Source organism: Nymphaea colorata, chromosome 1 (genome assembly GCF_008831285.2).
Source record: "Nymphaea colorata isolate Beijing-Zhang1983 chromosome 1, ASM883128v2, whole genome shotgun sequence".
In the NCBI taxonomy this organism is placed as follows: Eukaryota; Viridiplantae; Streptophyta; class Magnoliopsida; order Nymphaeales; family Nymphaeaceae; genus Nymphaea; species Nymphaea colorata.
In genome coordinates, this window is record NC_045138.2 from 2,330,052 (window position 1) to 2,357,358 (window position 27,307).

General features: G+C 37.7%; 2 protein-coding genes across 3 annotated transcripts; one reads left to right on the top strand and one right to left on the bottom strand.

Moving 5' to 3' along the window:
• The first annotated feature begins 14,014 nt into the window (after positions 1-14,014).
• LOC116263634 (kinase-interacting protein 1-like) lies at positions 14,015-18,746 on the top strand. Of its 2 annotated transcripts, XM_031643377.2 has the most exons (3): positions 14,015-14,447; positions 15,200-18,494; positions 18,592-18,746. In XM_031643377.2, the coding sequence occupies exons 1-2, from the start codon at positions 14,354-14,356 to the stop codon at positions 18,481-18,483; spliced, it is 3,378 nt and encodes a 1,125-aa protein (XP_031499237.1). In that variant the 5' UTR covers positions 14,015-14,353; the 3' UTR covers positions 18,484-18,494; positions 18,592-18,746. The 2 variants fall into 2 exon arrangements, with proteins under 2 accessions (XP_031499237.1, XP_031499230.1); XM_031643370.2 differs by having other exon boundaries at positions 14,016-14,447; positions 15,200-18,746.
• Positions 18,747-20,088: 1,342 nt separating this feature from the next.
• Positions 20,089-25,972, bottom strand: LOC116259205 (60S ribosomal protein L3). The gene is made up of 5 exons (XM_031636901.2): positions 25,811-25,972; positions 23,535-23,645; positions 21,323-21,627; positions 20,766-21,175; positions 20,089-20,607 (listed from the first exon to the last, which is right to left on the bottom strand). The coding sequence occupies exons 1-5, from the start codon at positions 25,893-25,895 to the stop codon at positions 20,349-20,351; spliced, it is 1,170 nt and encodes a 389-aa protein (XP_031492761.1). The 5' UTR covers positions 25,896-25,972; the 3' UTR covers positions 20,089-20,348.
• Between the last annotated feature and the right edge of the window lie 1,335 nt (positions 25,973-27,307).

Sequence of the window (27,307 nt, forward strand, 5' to 3'; positions counted from 1 at the left end):
TCCTACTTTCACAATGAGTCAAGGAAAATGTCTCTAGTGAGTGTTTAAATTATACACTATGAAAACCAATTTCCCTGTTCATACACTACAGAATTTTACAATGCATACAGCTGCTATTTTGGGGCAGATATGCGCATTTCTAAAGTAGAAGAACCCTAGGTAGAAGTTCAGCTTATAATAGTATTCTCTGGATCCATTTTTGGATAGATATGCGCATTTCTCTACATTTTCTAATCTTTCACGGCTAGAAGGACGAGTTTCTCTCTCTCTCTCTCTCTCTCTCACTGCTTGATTTGCTCAGTAAACTGGTTGCAAAGCTCCTACCTAACAAGCTGGAAACTGTGATCTTCACGCTGTTGGAAGAATCTCATCATGCATTTAGGGGTGGAGATCTGTCACCAGGGTGCGGCAACTCTGGTGACGCACCCGCGTCCGCACCGCATCCGCACCCGTACCCGCACCGCATCTTGGTGACATAGGCGGAGATGAGTGGGGTTTATGTGGGGCATATGCTCTATGGAGCGCACTCTAAAACCCCATTTTCAGTGCTTGGATTCGGATGGACTGACTTTGGTCCAGTTATATGGGTCAGCCCATAAAACCCGAGTTACAGCTTCAAGGTCAATTAAAAAATTGTTAATTAAATATTTAGTACTTCGGAAAAAAAATTCTAGCTCCACACCAACATTGACCATGCAATGATACAACAAAAGGTTTGCACTTTGTTCCTTTTACATATGTTTTCTATTCCTTCATGCTTTCATGATAAATATTTAAAGTGTTGATGATAAATCCATGGTTCATCGAACTAAGGATCTTAGGTCTAACCTAAGATTTACACTTAAGATCCTTATTTTACTTTTTTATATTGATAAAAGGTCGGGCCAAATCTTGAATCCACAAATCTAGAAGATCTCATGTTTGCATTGCATGATACACTATGAAAACCACTTGGTCTGTCTTTTTCGTGAAAACCTGTTTTTCTATATGCAGTAGAATTTTATAGTGCATACAACTGCCACTTACTTTGCTCGTTATCGTCAATGTCCAGTGTCTTTTAAGAATCAATCAAGAAACAAACAACAACAGCCCAGGTAAATTAGTAAGTAGGGAAAATATTTTTCCGGTTTGGGAGGTGGAGCGGCGGTGCTATTTTAATCACCTCCACAGTACTGAAGAAAACCCTTTTACTCTTGCTTCCCTAAGATAGTAAATTTTGTGGGTTGGTGCAGGCAAGCACCTGCAACAGCCATAATGTGGCTTCGCTACTGAATGGAAGGGCTAGAGAGCTGCCGTGAGAGGTGGCGGAGGAGATGGAGGTCAAGAAGCCTCCAATGGGAGGGGAAGAGAGGGTGATACTGGGAAAATGAGAGTAAAAGGGTTTTCTTCAGTGTTAAGAAGGTGATTCAGATAGCACTCCAGCTCTACCTCCAAAACCAGGAAAGAATTTACCGTGCTTACTCCTTATTCAATTGGACCCATTTCTTTCTTGTTAGGCTCTTATTTCTTGATTGATTCCCATAAGGTAAATATTGGACATTGTAGAACAAAGGAAATGGCGGTTGCGTGCATTGTAAAATCTTGCGGTATTTAGGAAGGGAAAGGATTTCATGAAAAAGACAAGTAATTTTCATAAACATTAATTATATATATATATATATATATATATATATATATATATATATATATATATATGTGAAAGGATTTCATGAAAAAGACAAGTAAAGTAATTTTCATAAACATTAATTTTATATATATATATATATAAAGAGAGAGAGAGAGAAAGATCATTCTAATTGATCACTGCGGTGCTTCTGGTACCTCGGTGCTGCTATTTATATTATTTGGAGAGTTTATTTTTTGGATTAACTTCCATGTAAAAGCTTTCCTTTTTAGGAAATAAATGATATTTCATTAAGTTGGCATCTATCGTGGCTTCTGCTACTATTTTTTTTCTTAATTTTCATTATTTTTTAAATAAAAGTTGTCATGTTTGGGTCGGAGCATAAGTCCATGCTCCAGTCCGGTTCAGCATCGAGCCATGAATATTTGCTCACAATTGGCCTCTGTCCTTGTATATATGGTATTTGGATCCTATATATTGGATCGACCCAGTTATGCGATTGGGAATATTTGATATAGATGCTGAACTGGATCAGATCATGAATCGGGTACCATTGTCTTAAAAAGGCGCCCATGGCGCCTGTCTTAATAAGTTCGTGTCCCGACCTCACTTGGGAATATCTATGGCTTTTATTTATAAAAAAAAAAAAATACGAATTTGGCATGGCTGCAAAATTAGTTGACAATGTCAAAGATCGGTTTTCAAATAGAATCAGGCAATTAAGTGATTCAAATTTTTTTTCTAAAAAGAAATACTCGTGACATGCAGAGTATGATTGATAATTTGTAGATTCCAAAATGAAGAACCGGCAGGCAGGCCCAAAGATCTCATCGAAAACTTGCAGCATCTTGCCCAACAAGGGCTCAGAATCAAGGCTGATGTATGAACTTCCAACTTGACTCGTGCCCGGAGTTTATTCCGGTGTCGGAATACAAGCCATGCTTGGGTGTAGTTTCTGCTGGTGACTATCATATCACCGCTAGCAGTTGGCCAATGCCATTAGTACTTTTGAAGGAAAAGCAATTCGGTAAGTACTGGGTTGGGCGGGCGGGCGGGCGGGTGAGGTTGGGGATTTTCTTTCTTTCGGCCCAACGTCACTTTGAAAGCGAGTGTTTTGTTCAATCACGTCACGAGCAAAGCCCTACACTCGGGCGGGCGGGCGGGTGAGGTTGGGGATTTTCTTTCTTTCGGCCCAACGTCACTTTGAAAGCGAGTGTTTTGTTCAATCACGTCACGAGCAAAGCCCTACACTTTGAGAGTGCTTTGTGCAATATGGTTTTTTGCTCGTGGCATGGCTTCGCTTTGAGAGAGTGTACTTTTTTGAAAGAGTATCTAAGATAGAGTCTCACGTATGAAAAGGTCACAAAATGGAGTTGAACCACGTAACATTGCAAAAGCATAATGATAGTAGGGTCGAGACTGGAGATATCCGCGCCCTCCTATTATAGAAGAGCAGTGTTCTCTCTGGGCTTGGGAGCGCCTCCTGGACTTTGATAGAAAGGTTTGTCATGAAGTTCCATTGGGCAGCGTGTCATTGATGTGGTCATTGGTCTGTCAACTGCTTTTTTTATGGAGAAAGAATCAAAATGATAAGTGAGAGTCAGCCATTGTGGCAAATAAATTTGCCACCCACTCGGCTCAAATCATCCCCATTCAAATAACATTGATTTTCCAAAGATTCAACCCTTAAGGCATACTACTGTGGGATTTGATATCATCAACCACTAATATTTTCAACTTTATGGATTCACAAATACAAATATTTTGTGGTACTTACCATTGAAACCTTCATGTGCCTCATATCTTGGTCGTCAGATTTGATATCATAAATTCCTATGTTTTTCATTTTACCGGTATATATTGATTTTAAATCGGAACTCAAGTGGTTGGATTCAATAAAAAAGTACATCAGATGAGAAGTTTTTTCTTCCCAAATCTGATGGATATCCAAGTTCCATAGAGATCGGAATCCATTACTTACATGCAAAGATTTGGGATCTGGTCAGCCCAGTCGTTGTAGAGGCGGTCAAAGACTTCTTGATCACGGGGAGGCTGCTGAGGAAATTAAGTTAATGGGGGCTTGCTTAGATCTTATTTCAAAATTCCAGGTATGTTGAGATTGTTTACCACCCTCAAAAAAGTTCAAATTTGATCATATGTGAGCTTGTTTCAAAGGTTGATACCCGTCATGCTGCTCCATGGAAGGCCTAAATCTTGTATATGTACCTTTGTTGTGTATATAAGATTCTATTGTTGCTAAACCTTCTAAAATTTTCATTGTCTTGATGTTGACAAATCATTTTGTGATTCAACATTCTGGAAACGAATATGCACGTGAGATACTGATATATTTATGAAGCTACAAATAATGATTAACACGAGTAACTATTTCTTTCACATTGTTTTAAATTGCATACTTGTTATTTTAGCAGTTCTCAGTTTTGACATTATTTTTTAGTAAACTTGCTTGACAATTTGGTCAAAAAACTTACGTTTCGCTACGCCTCATTTGGTTTTGCCTTGCTTCACAAGCTCAATCTCCCTTTTCTTTTCATCACATTTAACATCAAAATAAACTGAAGTTCAAATATTGCTTCTTCTGAAAATAAGTTGTTCTTATTAAGTTTCTATTGGATTGTAAGAATCTTATTGTAACTCTGCAAAATATTTTCGTCAACAATTATATTTGTCAAACTTAATTTGAACATATATGATTCGAAAAATGGCATGGGAATGATGGTTTGCAGACGTGAATGACCCCCAAATCATCCTCAAAAGAGAACTAGTTCCATATGGTGACCATAATGTCAACAATGGGGAGCAGCCTATAAAACCTGTTTAACATAACAAGTTTATCTACCATTATATGCACCAAAATTACATTGCATTGGAAGTGCAATGAGTTCCAGTAATTGTCAGTTCTTCAACCACAATTCTGCTATCGCTTGGAATGCAAAAATGTCATCAAGAAAATGAAAGGAAAAAGAAAACAAAATAACAAGGTATCGTTCAGACAGTAGATGTAGTTGGCACAATTCACAAGACAATATGTTCAAGAATGCAGCAACGTATCCAGGATTGATACAATCAGCTCATTTCTGTTGTTCTTCAACACCCAATCTCTGGAAAGTATACCTGCAAAGTATACGGAAGATAACTCAACAATCCTGAGAATACAAAAAGGCTAGGAAATTAGAGAGAGAGAGAGATTCATCCTTCCAGTACTGAAAGATTAGAAAATGTAGGGAAAAGTGCCCATCTGCACAAAAAAGGTCCGGGGAATACTACTATCAGTTAAACTTCTACCAGTTTAAAAAAGCCTCCGTAACTTCCAGCCGGTGCTCTTGCATCCCCTTTTTCTAAAATGGAACACATGGTAAGGGGATTCTTTGCTGTTCTCAGCATTCAATAATGAAGAAACCACCGCTAAAATGAACCAAAATAATAGGCCATCCTAGTGAGCATGGAAAAAACCCAATCTTTGTCAGTTAGAAGTTTGAACCAATGCACCAACCCCACCGGCCACCACCAAACACACCCAAAGAAAAAAAAAAAAAAACTAAGTACCAACGATAAAATTATGTGAAGTTTTTTTTTCTAGAATAATTCATTGGGAGCATGACTCTTTTAGCAGGTTATATCAAGCAGAAAATGGGAAAATACAAGTTATAACATTCTCTGTGAGGGCCTACTAGCATCCATTGTGCACAAGAGCTCCACCCACTCGGCCTGAAGTTCGGACCTAAGATCATTAAGTTGAATGCCATCAAAAGTTTGATTTCAAGAATACACCTTTTTGCATGATAACATCGACACTTAGCTTACCAAGCTTGCATTTTTTTTTCCTTTTCATTTGTCATTAAAGGTAAGCCCCAATCATCAAGCCTTAAGAGGACAACACCAAGGGAAAGCTCACAATACAGCCTCTAATAAAATTTTAAAAACCAAAAAAAAGAAAGGAAGAAGAAGAACCATAATTAGGACCACTAATGAAATTGATGTGGTCAATAACACCTCTATGCAGAGAGCTAAACATAAACAGAGTTACAGAATCTTCACCAGAGCAACATACACTCATACCTCTGGCTGATGGCATTAGATGCTTCCATATGCTAGTACATAAAGAAACGTGTGCACATATAGCACAACTTTTTCTGCTTTGATCATAGCCGTAAATCTTATTCTTATGCTGAACAATTTCTGGCGGACTTTCCTAGGAAGCTCTTTGAAAGGTGCTTTCTTAAAAGCAAATGTCAGAAAAAAAGATCAAGATACTTGAGGAATTTCAAGAACGTTAAATAATTTTATCAGGATCAGAATTGAGAGGATTGTAGCAGTGCCGTTTATAATTGTGCACGTGTACAGCGTATACCAAATGATCGGATGCTACCTGCCCCAATTCTCATCAATGAAGACATCCAAAATCCGTTCCACTTAAGCCTAAAGAGAAAGTTGCTTCAGGCGAATAGACAATCCAACCGACCGTCTGACATTACTAGAACGCACAATCCTACAACTAGAAGTTCGACGGAAGAGAACAACTTAGAGTAATAAAATTTACCATATCAACATCAGAGATGACATAAATAAATATGAAGATAGAATAGAGGGAAAAGGGACATGCTAATGAGTTCATATTCATCCGACAATCACAGGAAGTCTGATACTGGTTTTTATTTAAGGATGATTGCCAAATAACATTTCAAGGGGAATAAATTATACTTGGAGAGTGGAAGTTCCTAAAGTTCACATCATCCCTCGGACAACTTCTGGTTCAAAAACTTTGGTTATAGTGCATGCAGTAAACATCGTCATGCCCAACAAGATCTAAACAACGTAGAGTAATTTAGTAACGGTGTAATACGACGGATTTATGTGTTGATATGAAACAGATGGACACTACAGTTAGTACAGGAACTTATGAGATTTTTTTTTCTCATAGGGAGGCTACGGTGTATCACATAACCATCTTCCTTTCTTTTTTTTTTTCTTTTTGGGTGCTTTTTCAAAGACACCTATTATGGCAATTCGGTGAAAATTCTTCTAATTTTCACGGACTTTACGCATATTAAAAAAGAAGAATTAGCAAATACAAAGTTTTATATCAAGTATGTATTCATCCATTTTGGCACTAAATCCTAGCGAAGCAACCCAGTGGCCAAAACGTTCAGTTTAGGTTTGCCAATTCGCATTTGAGGACAGGATAAAGAAACCACTATAAAAGCACAAAAGTCCCCAAACTTGCGTACCAGCAATTCAAAAATAAAAAGCAAGCACAATAGAATGAATATCAGAAAACGAACAATGACTTCAAAAAAGGACGATAAGGTCAAAAAGCTTCAAAACACCGAAACTCCTGAACACCTTAAATTTAGCCAATACCTAATCCTTCAGAATAACAAGAATTTGAATAGCATTGAGATTTCGAAAGCATAAAGTACTCCGAAGGCGAACCCTTCACGGATGAAACTAAGGCGTTTAAAATTAACATTTTTCCCCTGAATCTCCTAAAGCAACAAAGCCAGATACGTGCCACGAACAAGATAAAAGAAAACAACAGAAAATGAGAAAGCCCAGAAGACATTTCCCGGAAACTCACAGGTGTGTCAGGACTCAGGAGTGATCAATGGGACGAGCTACAGCATCCCTCGTGGTGCCTCCCCTCTCGATCGCCACTCCGGTTCTCCTCCTCCTCGTCGCTCGTGTCCTCATCGAAGGGCTTCTGTTTGTGGAAGATGCAGCACTTCTTCGAGCTCTTCCTCTGAAGGAACTCATTGTCGACCGTACCTTCCTTCCACGAGACCTTCTTGGGCCGCCGGTTGAGGCGGAGTACGAGCGTCTGCGGCTGCTGAGGAAGGGTGCTAGGGCTAGGATTTTCTTCAAGGATAATCGTGGTGGCTCCCGACCCCACCGCCCGGAGGGAACTACGAGCCATTCCCCGGGAAAAAAACACAGCCGGATTCTAGAGGCAGAAAGTCCGATCTCTCACTTTCCTGTCGCAGAAGGTCTCGTCGATCGGCCGAAATTTGCGCCGGAAGGAGATTCCGCGTTGGAGACAAACCGTTCTCCTGGTTACGTTCCAGGCGAGAAGCTTCGCGGTGGCTTGCTTATATAGCAAAGGGTTCAACGGTTCGGGTCTCAGACTGGATCAGGTCAATTCCACGGCCCACGCTTCTATTCTGACATTTCATCCGCTGACGATTGAAAGCACCCAAACATGAAGCTCAAACTCTCACATCGTGCCAGCAAACATGTCCAAGCATACTTCATAATTTCAAATAGATAGGGCAATATTGTAAATATTGTTTCTTATCGGCGCATATATAAAGAATAGATATTTAATGTTAGTGGAGAAATATAAGGAAAAAGGGTTAACATAAATCACGGCTCCACTTTTGAAAGTTTAAAATAAACATTCAATTTTCTATAAATTGTTTCAAGAACCCGTCTAAAAGACAAAAAAATATTAGTTTTGTAGTAAAATGACAAAAATACTTAAAGAGAAAATATATCGAAGGATTGATTTTATGCGAGAAGCATTTTTGTCATTTTACATAAAAAAGAAAATTAATACTTGTTTATTAAATTTTAAATAAATAAAAAAAGAGAAAACTATACCATACCACTAGGTATTGGTAAATACCATACCACTAGGTAGGTAAGGGGCAAAAACTAGATCTCTTAAATTTAAATTAGAAAATGTTTTAAACAAAAAATAAACCTTCCAATGTATTTATAAACACCAATTTAATATAAATCCTGTTTTAATTCAGTTTATCCTGAAAAAAGTTTTGATCTTTCTACCATCATAAGTTTTATGCCACAAGAGCGGTTTACTTTTTTTATTATTAAAAATATCACTAAAGTAAATAAAAAATGACTAACTTAATATATATGTTTGACCAAATCACTCTGAATATTATATCTATAAGGTCAGATTGTGAAGAAAACATCTTTATAATTCATTTTAACGACTCTAGTTTTTTACTGTTAATATGTTACTATATATATATATATATATATAACAGTGATTTATTTTGGGTGGTATCACTGCATTTGTCAGCATATTTTTTTATATATAAAGAGATAGAGAAATCCATGGTTACCTTAAATATTAAACTTTAGGTTCGGTCAAATGCATCTACAAAATTCGGTGGCATCTCTTGTCACTATACCTTTACTTTTATATTAATTTAAAGTGGAAACTACATGTGTTTCATGTTAATGAAAAATCAGAAGCAGAAGACTTCTTATCTATTATAAAGTTTTTTTCTCAAATGCGTCGCTCATGATAAATCCACATTTGTCTTGGAATCCAAATTCAAGAGGCAAATTTGCCGGTTAAAGTTGTCACAAAATATTTCTTACAAAATAAATAAATGAGTTAAAAGAATGACATAGGACATAAACTCATTTTGTTAAATAACACAACATTTACATACATTTGTTCATATTGTCCAACAAAAAGAAAACTAAGTGTCTTGGAATGACGTTTTTATCTTTAAATGGTGAGGTTTTTTTCGGATATAATAGAACAAGTTTGGAAAAAATGAAAAAATGAAAAAACCTGATAAATTTTTAAAAAGTAAAAATGGGAAAATGAAAAAACCTGATAAATTTTTAAAAAGTAAAAATGGGTGGAAAATAAAAATGAGTTAGAAACTAATAGCACAAACATTAAAAGATAAGTAGATTGCAACAAATAAAAAATAAAAAAAACTGTTTGACATTAAAAAAACTGAAAACAAAAATGAAAAAAAATAGAGAAAATGAAAAAACATAAAAAAATGAGTTAAAAACGTGTTTTTTTCGTTTTTAATGTTTTTTTAATATGTTTTTTAAAGTTTAAAACAACAAGTCAATTTTTTGCGTTTTTTTGAAAAAAAAACGTGTTTTTTAACTTTCAATTTACATATTGATATTCTTTTTTACATTAGAGAAAGTTGATGTCTAGAGAATTTAAAACCAAAACTTAGCCGTCTACCAAACATCAATTGCACCAACCGACTTGAAGTCAAGAAAGAAAGTTGGATCATCAAAATGCATCTCCTTGATTCAAACTTATTATCTATGGTTCACCTAATTATAGCTTTTGATTTTTTTAAAAAAAAAATGTACTAAAAAAGAGTGTCAAAATCACGCCAGCTTTATAAAGAATGGGATTTTTCCCTAGAAAAGGCAAAACCTGATCATTGTTCACGTGGGCACTGTGACTAAAAATCATGAGATAAAGAATCGCGGGCTTATTTATCACATCTTGGCAACTTGCATTTCAAAAGCACATGACTTTTCTTTTTCTCTTCCTTTCAAAAGAGTCATGACAAGTTATTCACCACCACAACTGCAGATTTTAAATAACCACAAATTGCAAAACAACTTTTGCCCTCAATGAGTTAACTCACGTGAACTTGTGCTGTTTTAATCACGAAAAAGGGGGAGAAGTCAAAAAATAAAAATAAAAATAAAAAAGATATTTTAGCTTGCAAGTAACTGAAAATAACTGATTGAAGGTCAAGAGTTCAATACCTAGATGAGTATTGATATGGCAGAATATCTAAACCTAACTCAAATAAGGCCATTTGGCCGTTATGGTTACAAGCATGGGGCGGAGCCAAGGGGGATTGCATGGGCCTTAGTCCCACTTTAATTTTTTTTTTTTAATTTACATGCAAGTTTTAAAAAAAAATCACTTGTCATATATAAAAATTTTGAAAAATAATATTTTGGATTCTGTCACAATTAAGAAACTTTATTTTGTCCTCCTTCACAAAAAATTTCTGAAGAAGGGTGGACGTGAAAACCTACCTCTCCTCCAATAGAATGGACATGCAACTTGCAGGAAACAGCTTTTGCTGGGGTTGGGCCTCCTTCCTTTATTAAAATATAATGTCAATTACTATGTATATATATATAAGAGCCTTTTAGTTATTATAGTTAACGGAAATGCAGTGCTTATTTTAAAAAATCACAAAAAAAATGATTTTATTAGGAGTTATAAGTAAAATCTAGTCTCCAAAATAAATAAAAAATTGATGCATTCTCAAAAACCTTTTTTTAAAAAAAAAATCATGAAGAAGCATTTCATCCTAGGCCATGGCCCCACCCTAACTAACTTAAAAAAAAATACATTAGAAAAATAAAAAAATGTTAGTTGTGCAATATATTTTTTTTATTTGGGTTCGGTTTAGATCTATCCACATCCGAGATTGAACTATTTGGCGCACCATGAAACAAAATTGTGGCTCCTCCCCTGATTCCATGAGATGGTTTGGTAAAGCCTTGGAGCTAAAAAAGTTAGATCATAAGTTCAAGCGCTAAGTTAAGACTAATCGTCTCGGTGAGTTTTTTCATGGCTTGATGGTTGGGGTTCACTCGTCGTTATGGTTCTAGAAGATACTAAGTTATCAAAATAATACCACCAAAATTAAATGAAATTATCAAACTTTTTTCACATTTGAGCTTATCGTTTGTAAATTCATGTGTCATAACCCTATTTGGGCTTGACTCAAACTTGCTCAAAAAAATTCAGCTCGTGCTCGACTCAAGCTGAGTTTGAGCTTACAAAAATACTCACAATTAATAAACGAGTTGAGTTCGAGTTTTAGAAACTCGACTTGTTTATACTCAACCCGACTCGACTCGCAAACCGATACTCTTTATAATATTGCCAAAACCGGTTTCACAACTTACACGGGTTAACACTTACATGAATTGAACGAGTTAATGCTTATATGAATTAACGCCTAAACAAGTTAAATGGGTTGAATGAGTCGAGTTCGGATTCGATTTTGTGTAGTCGAGTCGAGCTCCGGCTTGCTATAAGAGCTCGAGCTTGAGTTTTTTTAGCTTGTGTCATGTGCAACCCTGGACACAACTCTAGACCCTAGAAGCAAGAGGAAAGAGAGAGGGTTTGGCTTTCGCTCGATTGATGGGATCAATCTTCCTACTCACCTGAAAATATATATGTCATACACAAAACTTAGCTGGTATTGATAAGTGTCTCGCCATTTGATTCAGATTCAGGGGCTGAGAATGGGAGATAGTTCTAAAACGATGGATCCGTCGCCTGATTGTAAGCTAAATTTTTCAAACTGATCTTTACTTGGTTCCTTCTTATCGAATGCTTGGAATAAAAGCAACCAATTTGGTCAAAAGCTTCGAAAAGAACAACTTGATTTGAAATTGAGATAAAGAAAGAGATCAATGGTCTTGTGTACAACACAAGCAACTCAAGCGCAATAGCAGAAGGTGTTTTTATAAAGAGAAACATTGTCTTCTTCAATAAGTGTTTCAAGAACATCATTATGGTCCAAGTTATTGCTTTCAAAAGCATGGTATAATTACTTTTATTGTCTTCACACCATATTTATTGAAACAAAAACGTAATGTTTTTAGGAAACGCGATTCCTTGATCACCACGTTCTTCCAATCAAGCACCCTTTAAATATGAGGTCAATTTAATTTAAGTAGGGTCCCTATCGTCGAAAGGGTAAGACTCAGTCCATTTCTTTAGCTACAACATATATATATATATATATATATATATATATATATAATAACTTAATCTTGTCAGATGTTGCATGACGAAAATTTAAAAATTTGTAGTTAAAAAATAATCACTATATTGGTATTAGCGATGGTTTATGATGAGGAGATGTTTGATGGTAGTTGTTACTCCCACAACATTCTCTCTCTCTCTCTCTTTCTCTCTCTCTCTCTCTATATATATATATATATATATATATATATATATATATATATATATATATATATATATATAGAGAGAGAGAGAGAGAGAGAGAGAGAGAGAGAGAGAGAGAGAGGAGGGGGGAAAAGAGGTAGCAACCATAATATAAGATTGGATGCAAATTATATCATCTGTTTAAGGAGATTAGACAGTTGAGATGAAGTTCAGAAAACAAAAACCATGCTGTATTTAAAAGGGACAAAAATAATTTGTTTCCTTCTAGAACGGATATTTCTGTTTCTTGAAAATATAGCTTGCTTTTATTTTTTTCAACTTAATATCAACCATCTCACTCCCTTATAAATGCTTATATATATATATATGTATATATGTATATATATATATAAAAGCATTTATTAGTAGCTGATGTGGCATTTTCTTGTTGAATTCGACTAGTTGATCACAAACTCAAATGGAACACTAGATTATAATGGAACATTTGCATCCCTAAACTTTCTCTCTCCTGATGTTTTTTCTTATATTCTGGATGTACCCAAAGAGGTATCACCTGTTCCAATCCGAGAGAGACTCTTAATTTCACAACCAAGTTAAGGGGTATAACATAACTGGTCAGGCAGGCGGGTGCGTACCATTCAAATTCTGTGGGTCTTATTTTCATGGATCGTAAAAAGTAAATCGCAAATTCCGTGGGTCTTATTTTCATGGATCGTAAAAAGTAAATCGCAATATTGTAGTTGATGGGTATGTGGGTATGTCGTACCCCACTCAGATCTGAATGTAACTTAACAACCCCAGAGGCAGGGGAAGCCCGCTTCTTCCGATGGTGAGTTGTTAACCTCCTACTAACCCAAAGCCGAACGTCTGATAAGGCAGTGACCTTTAAGAATCATGGATTTGAGATCTCCAATACGCTTCCAAGTTCTGTTTCAAGCCAAAGAAAGGTCCAATGATTGCTAGTATTGCACATTCATGATGCATTTTTATTTGATCCGGAATAATATTGTTATAAGTTAACTATCTAAAATCTTTGAGCCTAAGATTTCAAAACCTCAAATCACCTGGATCTGAAGCAACCAATCTCGGGGATAGAATGAAAGAGAGTCATCTAAATTGCTGATTTTCAGCTCCTACAAAGAAGCAATTGCTAGATGTACTAGAATAGGACTAAGCTTTCTGACGTGTTGATCAAATAATAATCTTACATGCATCTTTACAGCTTGGATATACCATGTATAAAAGATTCAAAAGCTTATGTCCCCATTAAATATGACGTTTTCTTCTCTCTCTCTCTCTCTCTCTCATCTCCATATATTGATTTTAAACAAGGTTTTTATCTGTTTCAGCAACCTTGTTGATACAGAGACACAGTCATATTAACAACCAACATCAAGACAAGCTTTGTGACACTAAAACTTGATTTTAAATCCTTTGCAGTATAGTTTCTGCGTGTCATTCAGATGTGAAAGTATTTTGCTTTCTCATATATAGAATTGCGTCCTTACAACTTATACATGTATAAAAGTTTTAAGTCATTACTTAAAAAAGAAAGAAAGAAAAATATATCGGGTCAGGCTTTTTTGAGGGGTGGCCCAAAGCCAAGCAAAGCCATGCTAAAAGAGGGGATTCATAAATTTTTTTTGCAGGGTGGATGCAACGTGGGGGGACATGGAAAGCCACTTCCTTTCGGCCAAAGCAAAAAGCAGGGGAGGTGGGGAGAGAGGAGGGCCTCCTCTTCTTCTTCCTCCTCCACTTTTGTTGGGTTTCCACATCTTTTTTACTAGAGAGGGCAATGCCCACCACCCTCCTCTTACCTGTTCAAACCCTCCATTTTTGGTCATCACCACATTCCTCCCCACTCACCCCCATCCCCTGCCCATTTGCCATCAGTGCTTGAGATGCAGAGACAGAGGAGGATGGTGGTCGTTCACGCCATGAAACCCATGTTCTAGACCTGTAAATTGTTGGACTGCATCTTGAGCCTATAGACCTAGAGAAGGGAGAGAGAGAGACTGTGTGTCAAGATGTTGCAGAGGGCGGCGAGCAACGCTTATTCATGGTGGTGGGCAAGTCATATCAGGACCAAGCAATCCAATTGGCTGGAACAGAACCTTCAAGGTGATCCTGTTACTCATAAGTCGTATATCTTAATCACGTCTCAGTTTGTAGGTTGCCTCCACGAGAATATCATCCATACCAGCTTACCAAAATTGGACCAATGGATTCTGCGGCACCTCTCTTGATCCTATCAATACAAGTGCAGTAGTTTTTACAGGACCTGATTCTGTTTCTTCCTTCCTTTTTTCCCTTGTTGGAATACAAACAAAGCATGCTTTAAGATGAATTTAAAATGTCTTAGTTATATAGATTAATATGAGCAGAAGCGTCGTGAATTTTTTCTTAAGATATTGGAGCAGATTACTGATGTCTTACATATACATCAATATGAGCAGATATGTAAATCTGTAGATCTTTGAATAGATCACTGATATCCTTAGATCTACATATAGGCATGTCAGACTCTGGAACTGAGCAGAATCCTTATGTGAACTTGCGAAACCTTCGGGTTTAGAGCAGACTACTCTCATGTAATAAGCTCGTGTATGTGTAATGGTTCAGAAGCATCATCCATGTGTAAACCGGACAGTTTTTCTACGTTTGCGCAGATTATGAATTAACAATGAAATAGTTCTGCTTTTCTTTTTCTTTGTTTCTTTCTCTTTTTATGGAACAAAAGAAAATGTACGTATGAAGTCACTATAAAGTGATTCACTTGTTCATGGGGACAAGAACAGAATGAAGCGAGCTTTCAATAGCCATAAAAAATTATTGAACGGCAATTACAATGAACCAGTTTGTTCCATATGCAGACATGGAGGTGAAGGTGCAGTCTGTGCTAAAACTCATTGAAGAGGATGGAGATTCCTTCGCCAAACGCGCAGAGATGTATTACAAAAAGAGGCCAGAGTTAATCCACTTCGTTGAAGAGTTTTACAGAAATTACAGGTCATTAGCAGAACGATATGATCACATCTCTGGCGAATTGCACAATGCCCGCAGTACCATTGCTACTGCCTTTCCAGAGCAAGTCCCTTTCGCGATTCCTCACGAGGAGTCTTCCAAAGAGAAAGGCACCCTTTCGACTGCTCGTGGTGAATCGAGCGATGGTTTGTCCAAAAAACCACCACCACCACCACCACCATCATTAGCTAAAAGGTTGGACCCAAATAATTTGAAGAGCAAAATGAGCAATTCGACAAATTCAGATCCAGCAGTTGATAAAGCAGTTGCCCAGAAAGAGATTGATAAGCTTCAGAAGGAGGCGCTGATGTTGCAGGTAGAAAAAGAGTTAGTCAAGAGCTCATACGAGGCTGGCCTAGCAAAATACTGGGATTTGGAAGGCCAAATTTTGGAGGTGCAAGCCACGCTGTGCCTTCTACAAGAAGAATATGGGCTTGGGAGTAGCATAGAGGTTGAAAAAGAGCAAGCCTTAATGGCTGTTACAGCTCTGAGATCCTGCGAGCAAATGCTTGGAAATTTGCAGGAAGAGCAGCAGAAATCATTACTAGAAGTGCAGACTGAATCTGAAAGAATAAAGATAATGGAAGAGAGTTTGAAGCTGTTGAAGGATGATTTCATTAAACGCCATCCAGAGATCTGTCAACTTGACGATGAGGATCCAAAAATAGTTGCACATCCAACCATGAAAACAATGGAAGAGGAACTTTGCAATCTTAAGAAAGAGAAGGCTGATTATCAAGTTGCTTGCCAGAAAATAGTGAAACATTTGGAGGTAGATGACAATGATCTGAGTGTTCCTGAGGTGAGTCAACTAATTGATGAGCTTGCAAGCAAAGTTGTCACTCTGGAAGCAGAGGTTTCATCCCAGAATGCACAGATTTCAAGACTTAAATCAGAAACAGATCAGCTGCAAGAGCACTTGCAGGGCCTGCAAGAAGACAAGACGTCACTTATGGATGACTCCAAGGCCATGATCAACAGAATAAAAGGCCTTGAAGAAGAGTTGCAGGAGGTTCAATGTCTCAATCTTCACATTGAGGAACAGAAAGCGCAGCTTGAGGCCAACCTTACAGAAGTACGCTGCAAGCTTGGTGATCTTACAGAGAAAATGAAAGTCCAGCTGCATCAGAACGAAGGTGAAAACATTGATCTATTTGAATCAGGAAGTGGAAAGCCTGCTGTCGAACTCCAAGAGGAAGAACATGCAAATGGAAACCCAGCCACGGAGTGTCAAGTGACAAGAGATGCCAATAATGCGCAGGAAAGAGAAGTCAGAAAAGAAAGCAATTCCAGAGGTAAATTGCAGGAGGTACCTGAAGAACCTCATTCCGTATTTCACGCAGAAGCCAAGTCAATTGAAGATAGCAAGCAAATCCTAAGCACTGAACACCAAGAAGAAAATGGTGTTATAAATAGAATACAAGATGAACAAAGCAATAACAATGGTGGACTACAAGATGCAGTTGAGGAATCTAGTTCTGAACTTGACACGGAAGCTATCCTGAGCCAAGAGTTCAAGGAAATTGGAACCACAGCAAGTGAAGAGGAGAAAGATGTGAAAAATAGAATTGAAACTGATCAAAGCAATACCAGGAATACATCGCATGATGTGGTTGAAGAACCTGGTTCTGGATTTGATGCAGAAAGCAAATTGAATAAAGATTCCAAGGAAGTTCCAACCACAGAAAGTCATAATGGGAAAGTTGTCAAGAATGGAACTGAAATCGAAGAAAGGGATATCAAGGACGGGCTGCAAAAGGTCGTTGAAGTATCCGGCTCTGAATTTGGTGCGGAAGCTAAATCCACGCAAGAAACCTCTCCCGAATTTGATACTGAAGTTGAAAACAAAGGGGAACCTGAAACAGATATCGAAAATGCTAGTACTTGTAGTGAATTACAGAAGTTCAGCCTGGAATTAGTTGACACAGAAACTTGGCAAAGATTTTTAGAGGGGATGGAAGACAGAGAAAAGACACTGCTGACAGAGTATACAACAGTTCTTCGAAATCACAAAGAAACAAAGAGAAAACTTGGTGAACTGGAGAAGCAAAAGCAAGACGTTGTCGCTGAAAAAATGGCAAAGATCAGACTATTGGAGATTGAAACTGCTCAAAAAGACGATGAAATCCAGTCACTAAAGCATAAGCTCAGCGCTCTGCAACTGGGCTCTGAACGTCCTGAGACCAAATTTGTCCAAGGCGATGATTCCCTGGAGGGCACCGTCAACAGTTCGAAAGATTCAAATGTAGTGCCGAATATTGATGATTTGGATCATCGAAGTGTGGAATACGCTGGAGACCAAAGCAATGGAAATGGTGGATTGGAGCAATCGTCTCCAACAGAAAAAGAGATCAACATTGTGTTCAGTGAAAACAGTGGACCTCCTTCCGTCATGGAAGAGAAATTCAGGAGAGATATTGATGGCTTACTGGAAGAGAATCTAGAATTCTGGCTGAGATTCAGTACCTCCTTCCATCAGATACAGAAATTTCAGACAGCAATCCAAGAATCACAAGTGGAGTTGTTGAAGTTGAAAAAGGAAAAGAATAAAGAAGAGGGCGGTAACCACTCCGCAAGCTCCACCTCTAGCCCCAGTAATAACCAGAGCACGAGGTCTAGCGTGGAGGCAATCCAGAAGCAGTTGACAGAGTTGCAGGGCGAGCTGTTGATGTGGATAGAACAGAATGCTTTGCTCAAGGATGAACTGAAGCATCGTTTCTCGTCTCTCTGCAACATACAAGAAGAACTGTCTCAGGTCTCCAAGAAGAACCCCAAGATCGGAGTTGACCTGACAAAATATCAGGCAGCAAAATTTCAAGGTGAAGTTCTGAACATGCAGCAAGAAAATAACAAGGTCGCAGATGAACTGCAAGCTGGTCTGGATCATGTAAGAGGCCTCCAGCTAGAACTCGAGAAAACAATGCTGAAATTGAAAGAGAACTTCGGATTGTCAGAAAGCAAACACCACCACCATCACCACTATCATGTTAATTATGTGAGAAACACATTGGGCCGAAGAAGGATTCCTCTGCGGTCGTTCATCTTTGGCAGCAAGCCAAAAAAAGCATCTCTGTTCTCTTGTGTCAGCCCTGCATTACAGAAACAATATAGTGACTTGCGAGCAGGAATGTAGTCCTCCACTTGGTAGGTAGTAGTTTGTGGTGCTTTTCTCTTTCGGAATTTGGAGTGAAACCATGGTGATCTCTCTCTCTCTCTCTCTCTCCCTCCCTCCCTCTCTTAGTGATGCAGCAGCTTGAGTTTTCTCAGCCTGTAGAGTTGCAGAGTTGCTGTATGGCTTGGCAGTTTGGACTGGAGAAAAAGGGAAGGCGTGTGTGATATTGATGGCTGGAAGAATGTAAAGCGGTTTGGATTCCGATTATCTAATATACAATGGAATCAGATTTTGCAGAATTCTGGATACACAAAAGTACCAAAACCCCAAATACTTGTTTACATTATTTCAATTTCGATGAACACTATTCTTTTGGACTGGAAACGATAGATATGATGCACTTCAAATATCCAACTGAATTACTTTAAGTCGAATATGAAAATTTTTGTTATCCTAATAAGAAATCTGATCAGATTTTGCTTTAAAAATGGCATGTGGAATTCGAATTTGGTATTAAATAAATATCTGATTTGATAGTAAATATAAAAAAAGAAAAATTGGATATCTGAACAGAATGTGTATATCTGAATCCAAATTTAAATGTCCAAATCTGGATCTACACATCTGAATCTGAATTTAAACATCCAAATTTGAAGCCATATCTAAAATCGTAATTTTGAATATCCCATTCAACACTGTCTTTTTTAATATAATCCTGGTCCAGGTAAGCTCCAGGTCCCGTCCAAGTCAAGTCTAGTCCAGTCTAGGCCGGTTTTAGATGAGAGTGCTCTTCCATGCACCAGCCCTCATGGTTTCACATTTTTTTCATACATGACTAAACTATAAAATTGTTGAGCATATATAGAAACAGTGGAGAATGCATCCGTAAAAACAAATGAGTAAACTATAAAATGTTGAGCATATATAGAAACAGTGGAGAATGCATCCGTAAAAACAAAAGAACAAGGGCTGGTCTATGAAGTTTGAGGAACACCTCTTACTCGGACGGCCCTGCCATGGACCAAACTTGGACCAGTGGGATTAAGAAACACAGCCGTGAATTTGCTATTCAAACTCTGATTTTAGGTAATGCATGGGAATTTGGGTATTTATAAGAACTTTAAAGATAAATTCGGATTCAGATATATAAATTCCAATTCGAATGTCCGCTTTCATTTATGTTTATCCCCTATGTTTTAAAAATAAACTTCGGATCGGTTTCCATGTTTAGAGTCGGATTCTAATATGGCATTAATTTGTTTATCCGCATTCAAATCCTATTCTAATCCAAAGATGTTGAAAAATCGGACATAGTAAATATCCGATTTAAAGCGGATCCATTGATGACAATACCTTCTTTCTTTGGAATATCAGTCAAAAAACACAATTTACCATTATACGGCAGAAAGAAAACAGAAGAAATTTGGATCTGCAAACCTTGTCGTTATGACAGCGTTTTAAATTCCAAGACTCTAAGAGCTTTCGTCCCAAGCACTTCAATGGCGCGAATCTGATTCAAAAGAGAGAGGAGGGGGGAGAGCGAGAGAGAGAGAGAGAGAGTGTGCGTGTGTGTTTCCAGTTCCTTTCGGTGGGAGTCTCATTCTTGATACAGAAAGCAAAGCGAGCTTATGAAATTCATAATCCAGAAGAATATATATATCGGAAACTAAAGACCAAACCATTCGGTGCAACACAATGCATAGAAGTCCAGCCTAATAACATATAGAAGACAAAAATGTATCTCAGAACTAAAACAAAATCTGCTGTCGCTACCAAAAAACATAATTTCAAGCGAAGAATGTCCTGCTTGCAATGGAAAACGAGAATATATATCTCAACTGAAAAAACCGAAACCTCAACGAAAAGGACTACCATGTTTGCGTCCCTTACGCTTTCAGCCGCCCATAGAACCTGGCCTTCTCCTGTGTAGTCTGGAAACGACCATGGCCGAACTTGGATGAGGTATCAATGAATTTCAGCTTGATTTCCTCCATGGCAACCCGGGAGGTTTGCTTCAGCAGAGATTGACGGAGGGTCACAACGCGCTTCTTAGGACCAACACAGCATCCCTTGATGAGGATGTAGTCGTCCTTCACCACACCATAGTGGGGGAACCCTCCCATGGGGGTGATGTCTTTCTCAGTCCTGTCCACAGTGAAGAGAATCAGAGACATACATTGTTCGCGGGTAATTATCAGCAGCACAAGATCCAACTCTAATCTTAAATGAGAAAGAAAATCCCACCAAACCTACTAAGAAAGAAAATGAGAACTATAGGTACAACAGATGTAAAAATCACTAACCTATCAAACTCTGTTGCTCCAGAATGTGATTCTTGCCCGTTCTTCCCAAGTTTGTAGATCTTCTTGTTCAATTCTGTACGATGGTGATATCCATTTTGTCCAGCCCTGGCAACAGTGAAGGACACCCTAGCTGGATGCCAAGCACCAATACAAGCTACCTTACGAAGCCCACGGTGGGTCTTGCGTGGCAGGCGGGTGACGCCCCAGCGAGTGACAACACCCTCATACCCCTTACCCTTGGTCACACCAATTATGTCAATCATCTCATCCTTTTGGAAGACAGCATCCACAGGGATTTGCTTCTCAAAGAACTTGTAGGCATAATCAACCTTCTCTGCCACTGTTCCACCGTTCACCTGAATCTCCATCAAGTGAGCTTTCTTCTGCTTCAGACCCTTCATTTTTCTTATCTGCAGGATCACCACACAAGATACATAACTTCCAATTAGACCATTTCATAACCTCAGCTACCTAGTTTAACATGGATACGAGTAGAAATGAATAAAATCCATTAAAAGCAAACAAAAGATAAAATATGAGGAAGCCAAAGTTTTCACCTGTGTGTGGGCTAGGACACGAACAACTGATGCATACTTTTTCATTTTCTCTAGCTCAGCCTCGATTTCCTTTTTCCCTGTATCATTCTCGTATTTCTTGGAGTACTTTGTGAATGCCTTCTTCTTGGACTTGTACCAGTTCTTATAGAACCTCCTCCTCACCTCTTCGCTCAAATGCTGAGCCCAAACTGTGTTTAGAGTCCGGAGCCCGCGTGGTGTCTTGATGTAACCAACAACCCCAACAACAATCATTGGAGGTGTTTCAATGACTGTCACAGCCTCGCATGTTTCCTTCTTGTGAAGCTCTGGCACAAGAACAAAGTCTCATAAGAAATTACAGCCGCTTGATTCTGTAACCCATGGGCCAGCATAAAACATAAAAAATGAGAGAAATAAGCTGGATCTTTCGACAGGCTCTGGTCTGGCAGCCAACAAAAAGATTGGAACAGGAATCAGAAGATAGATGGAAGCTGGTGGACACAACCCATCCTTGCAAATTGAATCCTTGAAAAAAAATTTTCTAGGGATCCACAAATCATTTTGTCCTTCAAAGATTTTTTTTGGGCAAAACCTTCAAAATGGATTTTCACAAGAGGAACGCCAGAACTTAATAGAAAACAAGTTCCTAACTCAGATTAAACAGCAAAAAAGAACAAAGCAGATTGGAAAAAACAAAGAAAATGAGTACAGAATCCATACATTGCAAAGCAAGGAGAAAAATTTTGTGCGATAGGATGCAAGTGACTGGCTAGGATATTTGCAAACTTGTCAGATGTGTCAGATGAATCTAGCATATGTAAAAAAAAAATTGGCTGATGAGATCATGTACCTGAACCTCAATCTGAACGCAGTTCTAGAAGAAATATTTTAGTTCATGCTACAGTTCATATACTGCTTAGACAAGATGATCTAATTGGAACACTAATTCTACCAATCTGAAAAATAAATATTGTACTGTTTATACTTTATTAGCAAACCAAGTAAAGATTTTAGTCATTAGCTCTATTATTCCAAGTCAAAAAGTTCTTTATCTAACCATTTAATCATGATTTTCTGATTTGATGCATAATTGAAGATATAATTGAAGGTTTAGTTGGTCTGGGTCAAAAATGGCCTCTCTAGGCACCAAGGCTACACCTGCAACAACTAAGCACCCAGTTGCCCTCAATTGTCATACTCAAAGTTATAAAAGGCGTAGCGTATCGCGTATCGGTCGGGCTGACCTATACGCTGTATCGTAACGTATCGTAAACGTAACGTATCGTAAAATTAATTTTTTAATTTTAAAAAATATTTAAAAATCAGAAAAATAGAGAAAAATTATTAAAAATCTGAAAAAATAAACAAAAAATCAGAAATCAAGAAAAATATATTCAAATATAAAAAAGATCATCATACATAAGGAACATTCATGTGTGTCAACAACGCATTCATAAATTAGAAATTAGATATTCAAAATAACATAATAAGCATCCATCACAATTTTAAACTTGAAAATTTTATAGAATCTTAAGACTTTGAGTCTTAGGACTTTGAGTTTTAGGACTTATATTACATCACAATTTTATAAGTTCAAAACATATAGTTATCAACTTATCATCTTTCATGATTTAACGATAATATTTTCCAAATCGATGAATCCTTGGTTATTTTTGATGAAAATGTGCAAAATCTCTCCCTCCTACGTCTCTTGGAGTCTTTAAATACAAGAAGAGAGAGAGGGAGGAGTATTTAAACTTTAAAAAATAAAAAATTTTGTGTTTTAACCCGTATCGTACGATACGGGGGTGTATCGCCCGTATCGTACGATACGGCCCCCGTATCGCACGTATCGTGCGATACGTGTACGATACAGACGCATATCGTCTTTAAACAGCGTATCGTATAGGTTTTCTTGACCTATACGATACGTATCGTACGATACGCGTTCGTATCGTACGATACGGATAACATTGGTCATACTAACACCACCTTCAAGGACCACCAATCTTATAGTCGGCCAGCTTGAGAGCATGAACATCTTGATAATGTCAAAAAGCTCAATAATTAAACCAAAAACATAGAAGAAATTTAATTCCATAAAAAATAAGGTGACAAAACCATGATAGGTACCAACAAAGAAGCATGGAAATTGAGCTTTATCATCAGGAAAAATTTCAACGGCTAAAAACAGAAAGAATAAGGTGAGATGCTTGATGATTAATCAGCTTACTTGATCCAGGCTTGTCGACATCCCTGACAATGTGGGTCATTCCAGCCTTGTATCCAAGGAAGGCTGTGAGGCGGCATGGTTTGCTTGGATCATCTCTCGGGAAAGACTTCACTGAGGCACATTATGATACAGAGACTAATATCAATGACCAATTTTGCAGACAAAATAAATACATATAGACAAACATAAACAAGGAAATCTGTTACGTCCACCTTGAAGCCAGTATTAGATTTGATTGAAGATAAACAAAGAATAAAGAACTATAGCTACTTTGGCATCAAGCATCAAGGAAAACAAGAAAGGACAAATAGCTTACAAACCAAAAAAATAATAATCAACAAATTGCTCCATAACTAAAGAGATATTATGCACATTACAGGAAAGAGGACGAAAGGAGAGGGGAAGGAGGTAGTCCAATAAGAGCAAGAAACAGTTTGGTTGCAATGACAACTATAACGCATAGTCCAGGAGCCAAAACTGAGGAAACAAACTGCAGGCATTAAAACAGAAAACTATTGTCACAAATTGCTTTCGGCAAGGCTTTCCTTAAATATTAATCAGAGATTCAGAAAATCTGTTATTCTCAAGAAAATCCCAGGACCAAAAATATAAAATGCAGAAAAAAATATAAAACCTATGCAAATGTGAACCTTCTGCAAAGTTCCCTACAAAAACATTGACAGAAATTCGAACTTGTCATTAAAATGTCAAAGGAACCAAAAAAAGTTTAAATGACCTTAATCATGGCTGGAAAAAATATCTTCTAAATTTCATTTCGACAAATTTTTCAGTAATTCCTAATTTGTCAGTTAGCTTGTTTTCAACAATATTGTCACGATATTTGACCATTTAGATATTCATGAAAATGCATAAAAATAAAAAAGAGGAAGAAATAAAAGCATTTTCAGGAGCTGATATTTAACATAGATTATGAAAACCAGAAGTCAAATTGAATACATAACAGGACGGTACAGCAATTAATCAAAGTCAAAGATGTCGAACAATAGGAAAGAAGTTGAAACTTGAAAACAAACAACAATTTACACCAAAAGAGACTGTGCTGACAAAAAGATATCTAAAGACATGAATCCACCACCTCCCCACCCAGTTTTACACACGCAAAAAAAATAGCTATTGACTATAAGTGTAATATCTACTATCTAGTTTAGCTGTTTAGGTAGTAGGCTAGCAGCCAAGATAAACATAGTAAGTTAGCAAAGTGCAAAAGTGACTGTTTTTGTTAAAGAAGATTCAGTCACACACACGTAGCGCTGCTGGAAAATATAATGGTGATACTTTCTCGTTTCAAAACCTACCTCAGGAAGCCATCAGATGATCTATTTAGACAACATATCAGTAGCAAGACACCGAATCTTCCAAGTGTCCTCAAAGGAAGTTCGTTGCCATTCACTTCTATTCCCCAGTCATCTGCATTGCCCACTTTAAATAGACAGAAGCATCTGGAGTGTTAACATGATGATGACCGTCGTCCATATGGTTAAAGCCTACAGAAGTTCATTCTACACTGCAGGAGGAAGGATTGGACGAGAAGATAGAGAGGGCGTCTAACAGAACATCTCAGTAGATTAAAACAATTGGCATAGCCGAACATAGGTTCGTAGACTAAACATAGGCTGGATTATACTGCATTACCCCACATGGGAAGAGAAACTAGAACTTCAGGAAGCCGAACGAACCAAGAGCATATCCGAGATGAATAAGATAACAAGAGATAATCAACTTCGGCAGGTCCCTTCATCCCAAAATCTCAGATCACCCACCATTCTCGATCTACACCTCACGACGCATAATGTTCGACATGAAACAATCCAACATAAGAATCACCGACCCTATTCTACTTTGCATACGCATGACAACAAACGAAACTCAAAATCCAATCCTCCACTGGAGTCGACCAAAGCAAGCCTAAGCTACGATTCCAGCACCACGCGGCAGACCAAACCTACCGCCTCCCTAAAATGGCGCCGGAAGCTTCTAAGAATTCGAACCATGAATCATCAAAGTGCAAGGACAAGCCCAAAGGACCACGACATCAATCATTTCACATGGCCATGAGAAACAGCACGAAAGTAAACACAAATTCGCAAAAAAGAAGCATTGAATTCAGAACCGCATATTTTGCGCTTTGCAGTGACCAGATCGTCGATTCAGCATATACAGATCACGAATGCAAGAATAAAACAGAAAAAATAACGGCAGCAACAATACAGAAAAGAAGAACACACGAACTGATCAGGATTCTTCCAATTCATCACCTTTGCCGCGGTGGCGAGTCGACCTCTTCCTCGGGAGGAAACCCAGGGACCCGTGCCTCGGGTGCTCGAACTTCCGGTGAGACATCCCACCCTCTCTCGCTCTCTCTCCCTCTCACTCTCTCGAAGAAAAGGGCTCGACCGCTCTTCTTCTATCAGATATAAGGGCTGAAATGGATGAAACCCTAAGCTTCTCTGGGCTTTAGGGTTTTGCTCGCTTACGTAAATGCCCTTGACATAACTATTTTTCTCCGGGTTGCATCTGGACTAAGATACGGGCCACGCAAGATTTGGATCCATGACTGAGACGATCCGGAAAGATATTCTAGGGTTCTATCTGGATCTCGGATATATGTGGTGATGCTAGATCTGGTAAAAAAAAAAAAAAAAAGTTTGAGCGAGTCCTCTGTAAGGAGTGTGGCTGTTTTTTATTTGGATTCGATATGCCGATTATGCCTGATCCGAACTGATCTGACCGAAAATGAAGGTTTAATGAGTTAGAAGTTCGGATAAGAGCGTGCACACGGTTTGATTCGATGTGTTCAAGTATCATAAGCTCGGGTCTTTTTAAAATCTGATCCAGATAATAAATTTTTATTTCCGTAATCTTGCCTGGAAAAATTATAAAAAGGTATCTAAAAAAAACTTGTTAAAAAACAAACTCAGAGGACAACCTACTAAAATAAAACACTAGTTCTTTATATAGAATGATAAAAATACTTTTGTTAAAGATAAAAAAACAATATGGCATTGCATAATTTTGTGACTTTTAAAATCTGAGCAGTGATTTGTTGTTTATCCATTTATAGTTATTTTATCAAATATTTTGTGTGGTATTGAAAACTTTTGGAATAAGCATGAGGATGAGTATTCTATCATTGAGACGCGCATTGGAACCCCTACTCTTTCTTTCATCTTCTCAGGGTATCAAGCCTATCGTAGGTGTCTCGAGATGACATCTATGTTATACTTCAACTTGCATATCACTATCACTGTACATGTTGAGCTATAATCAAGCTTTTGTGAGTTTGAGAGTCAAACTGTGGCCTCAATGTAGCACATGAAAAGCTATGTTGACTTAGTGTAGACCATTTTCTAGTGATTTAAGTGATTTAAGATCACAATAGATCTCGGTGCACATTTCATGGTTTGGATTTTTTTTTTTTCCAAAATGACTCATGTACTTATAATCAACAACGGCCAAGGCAGGGGCGGCAAAGGCCATGGTCCTCCCTCTAATTTAAAAAAAAAATGAAACTTTTACTTATGAATTATGAAAAAATTAGTTTAAAGGTTTGAAACTATAGTTCAGCCCTTTGCGGAAAAAAAAAAAAGTTCTAACTCCACCCACTTCCCACCTAATTAACTAATAATCTTTTTTCTAATTCCTACCTGTGTGATTGATTGCTGTAGACTAGATTTCCAACTACTGAAATTGGACATAAATCAAGGTTTTTATGTCACATAATCCATTTTTCTCTAAGACCAAGGACTGTGTTT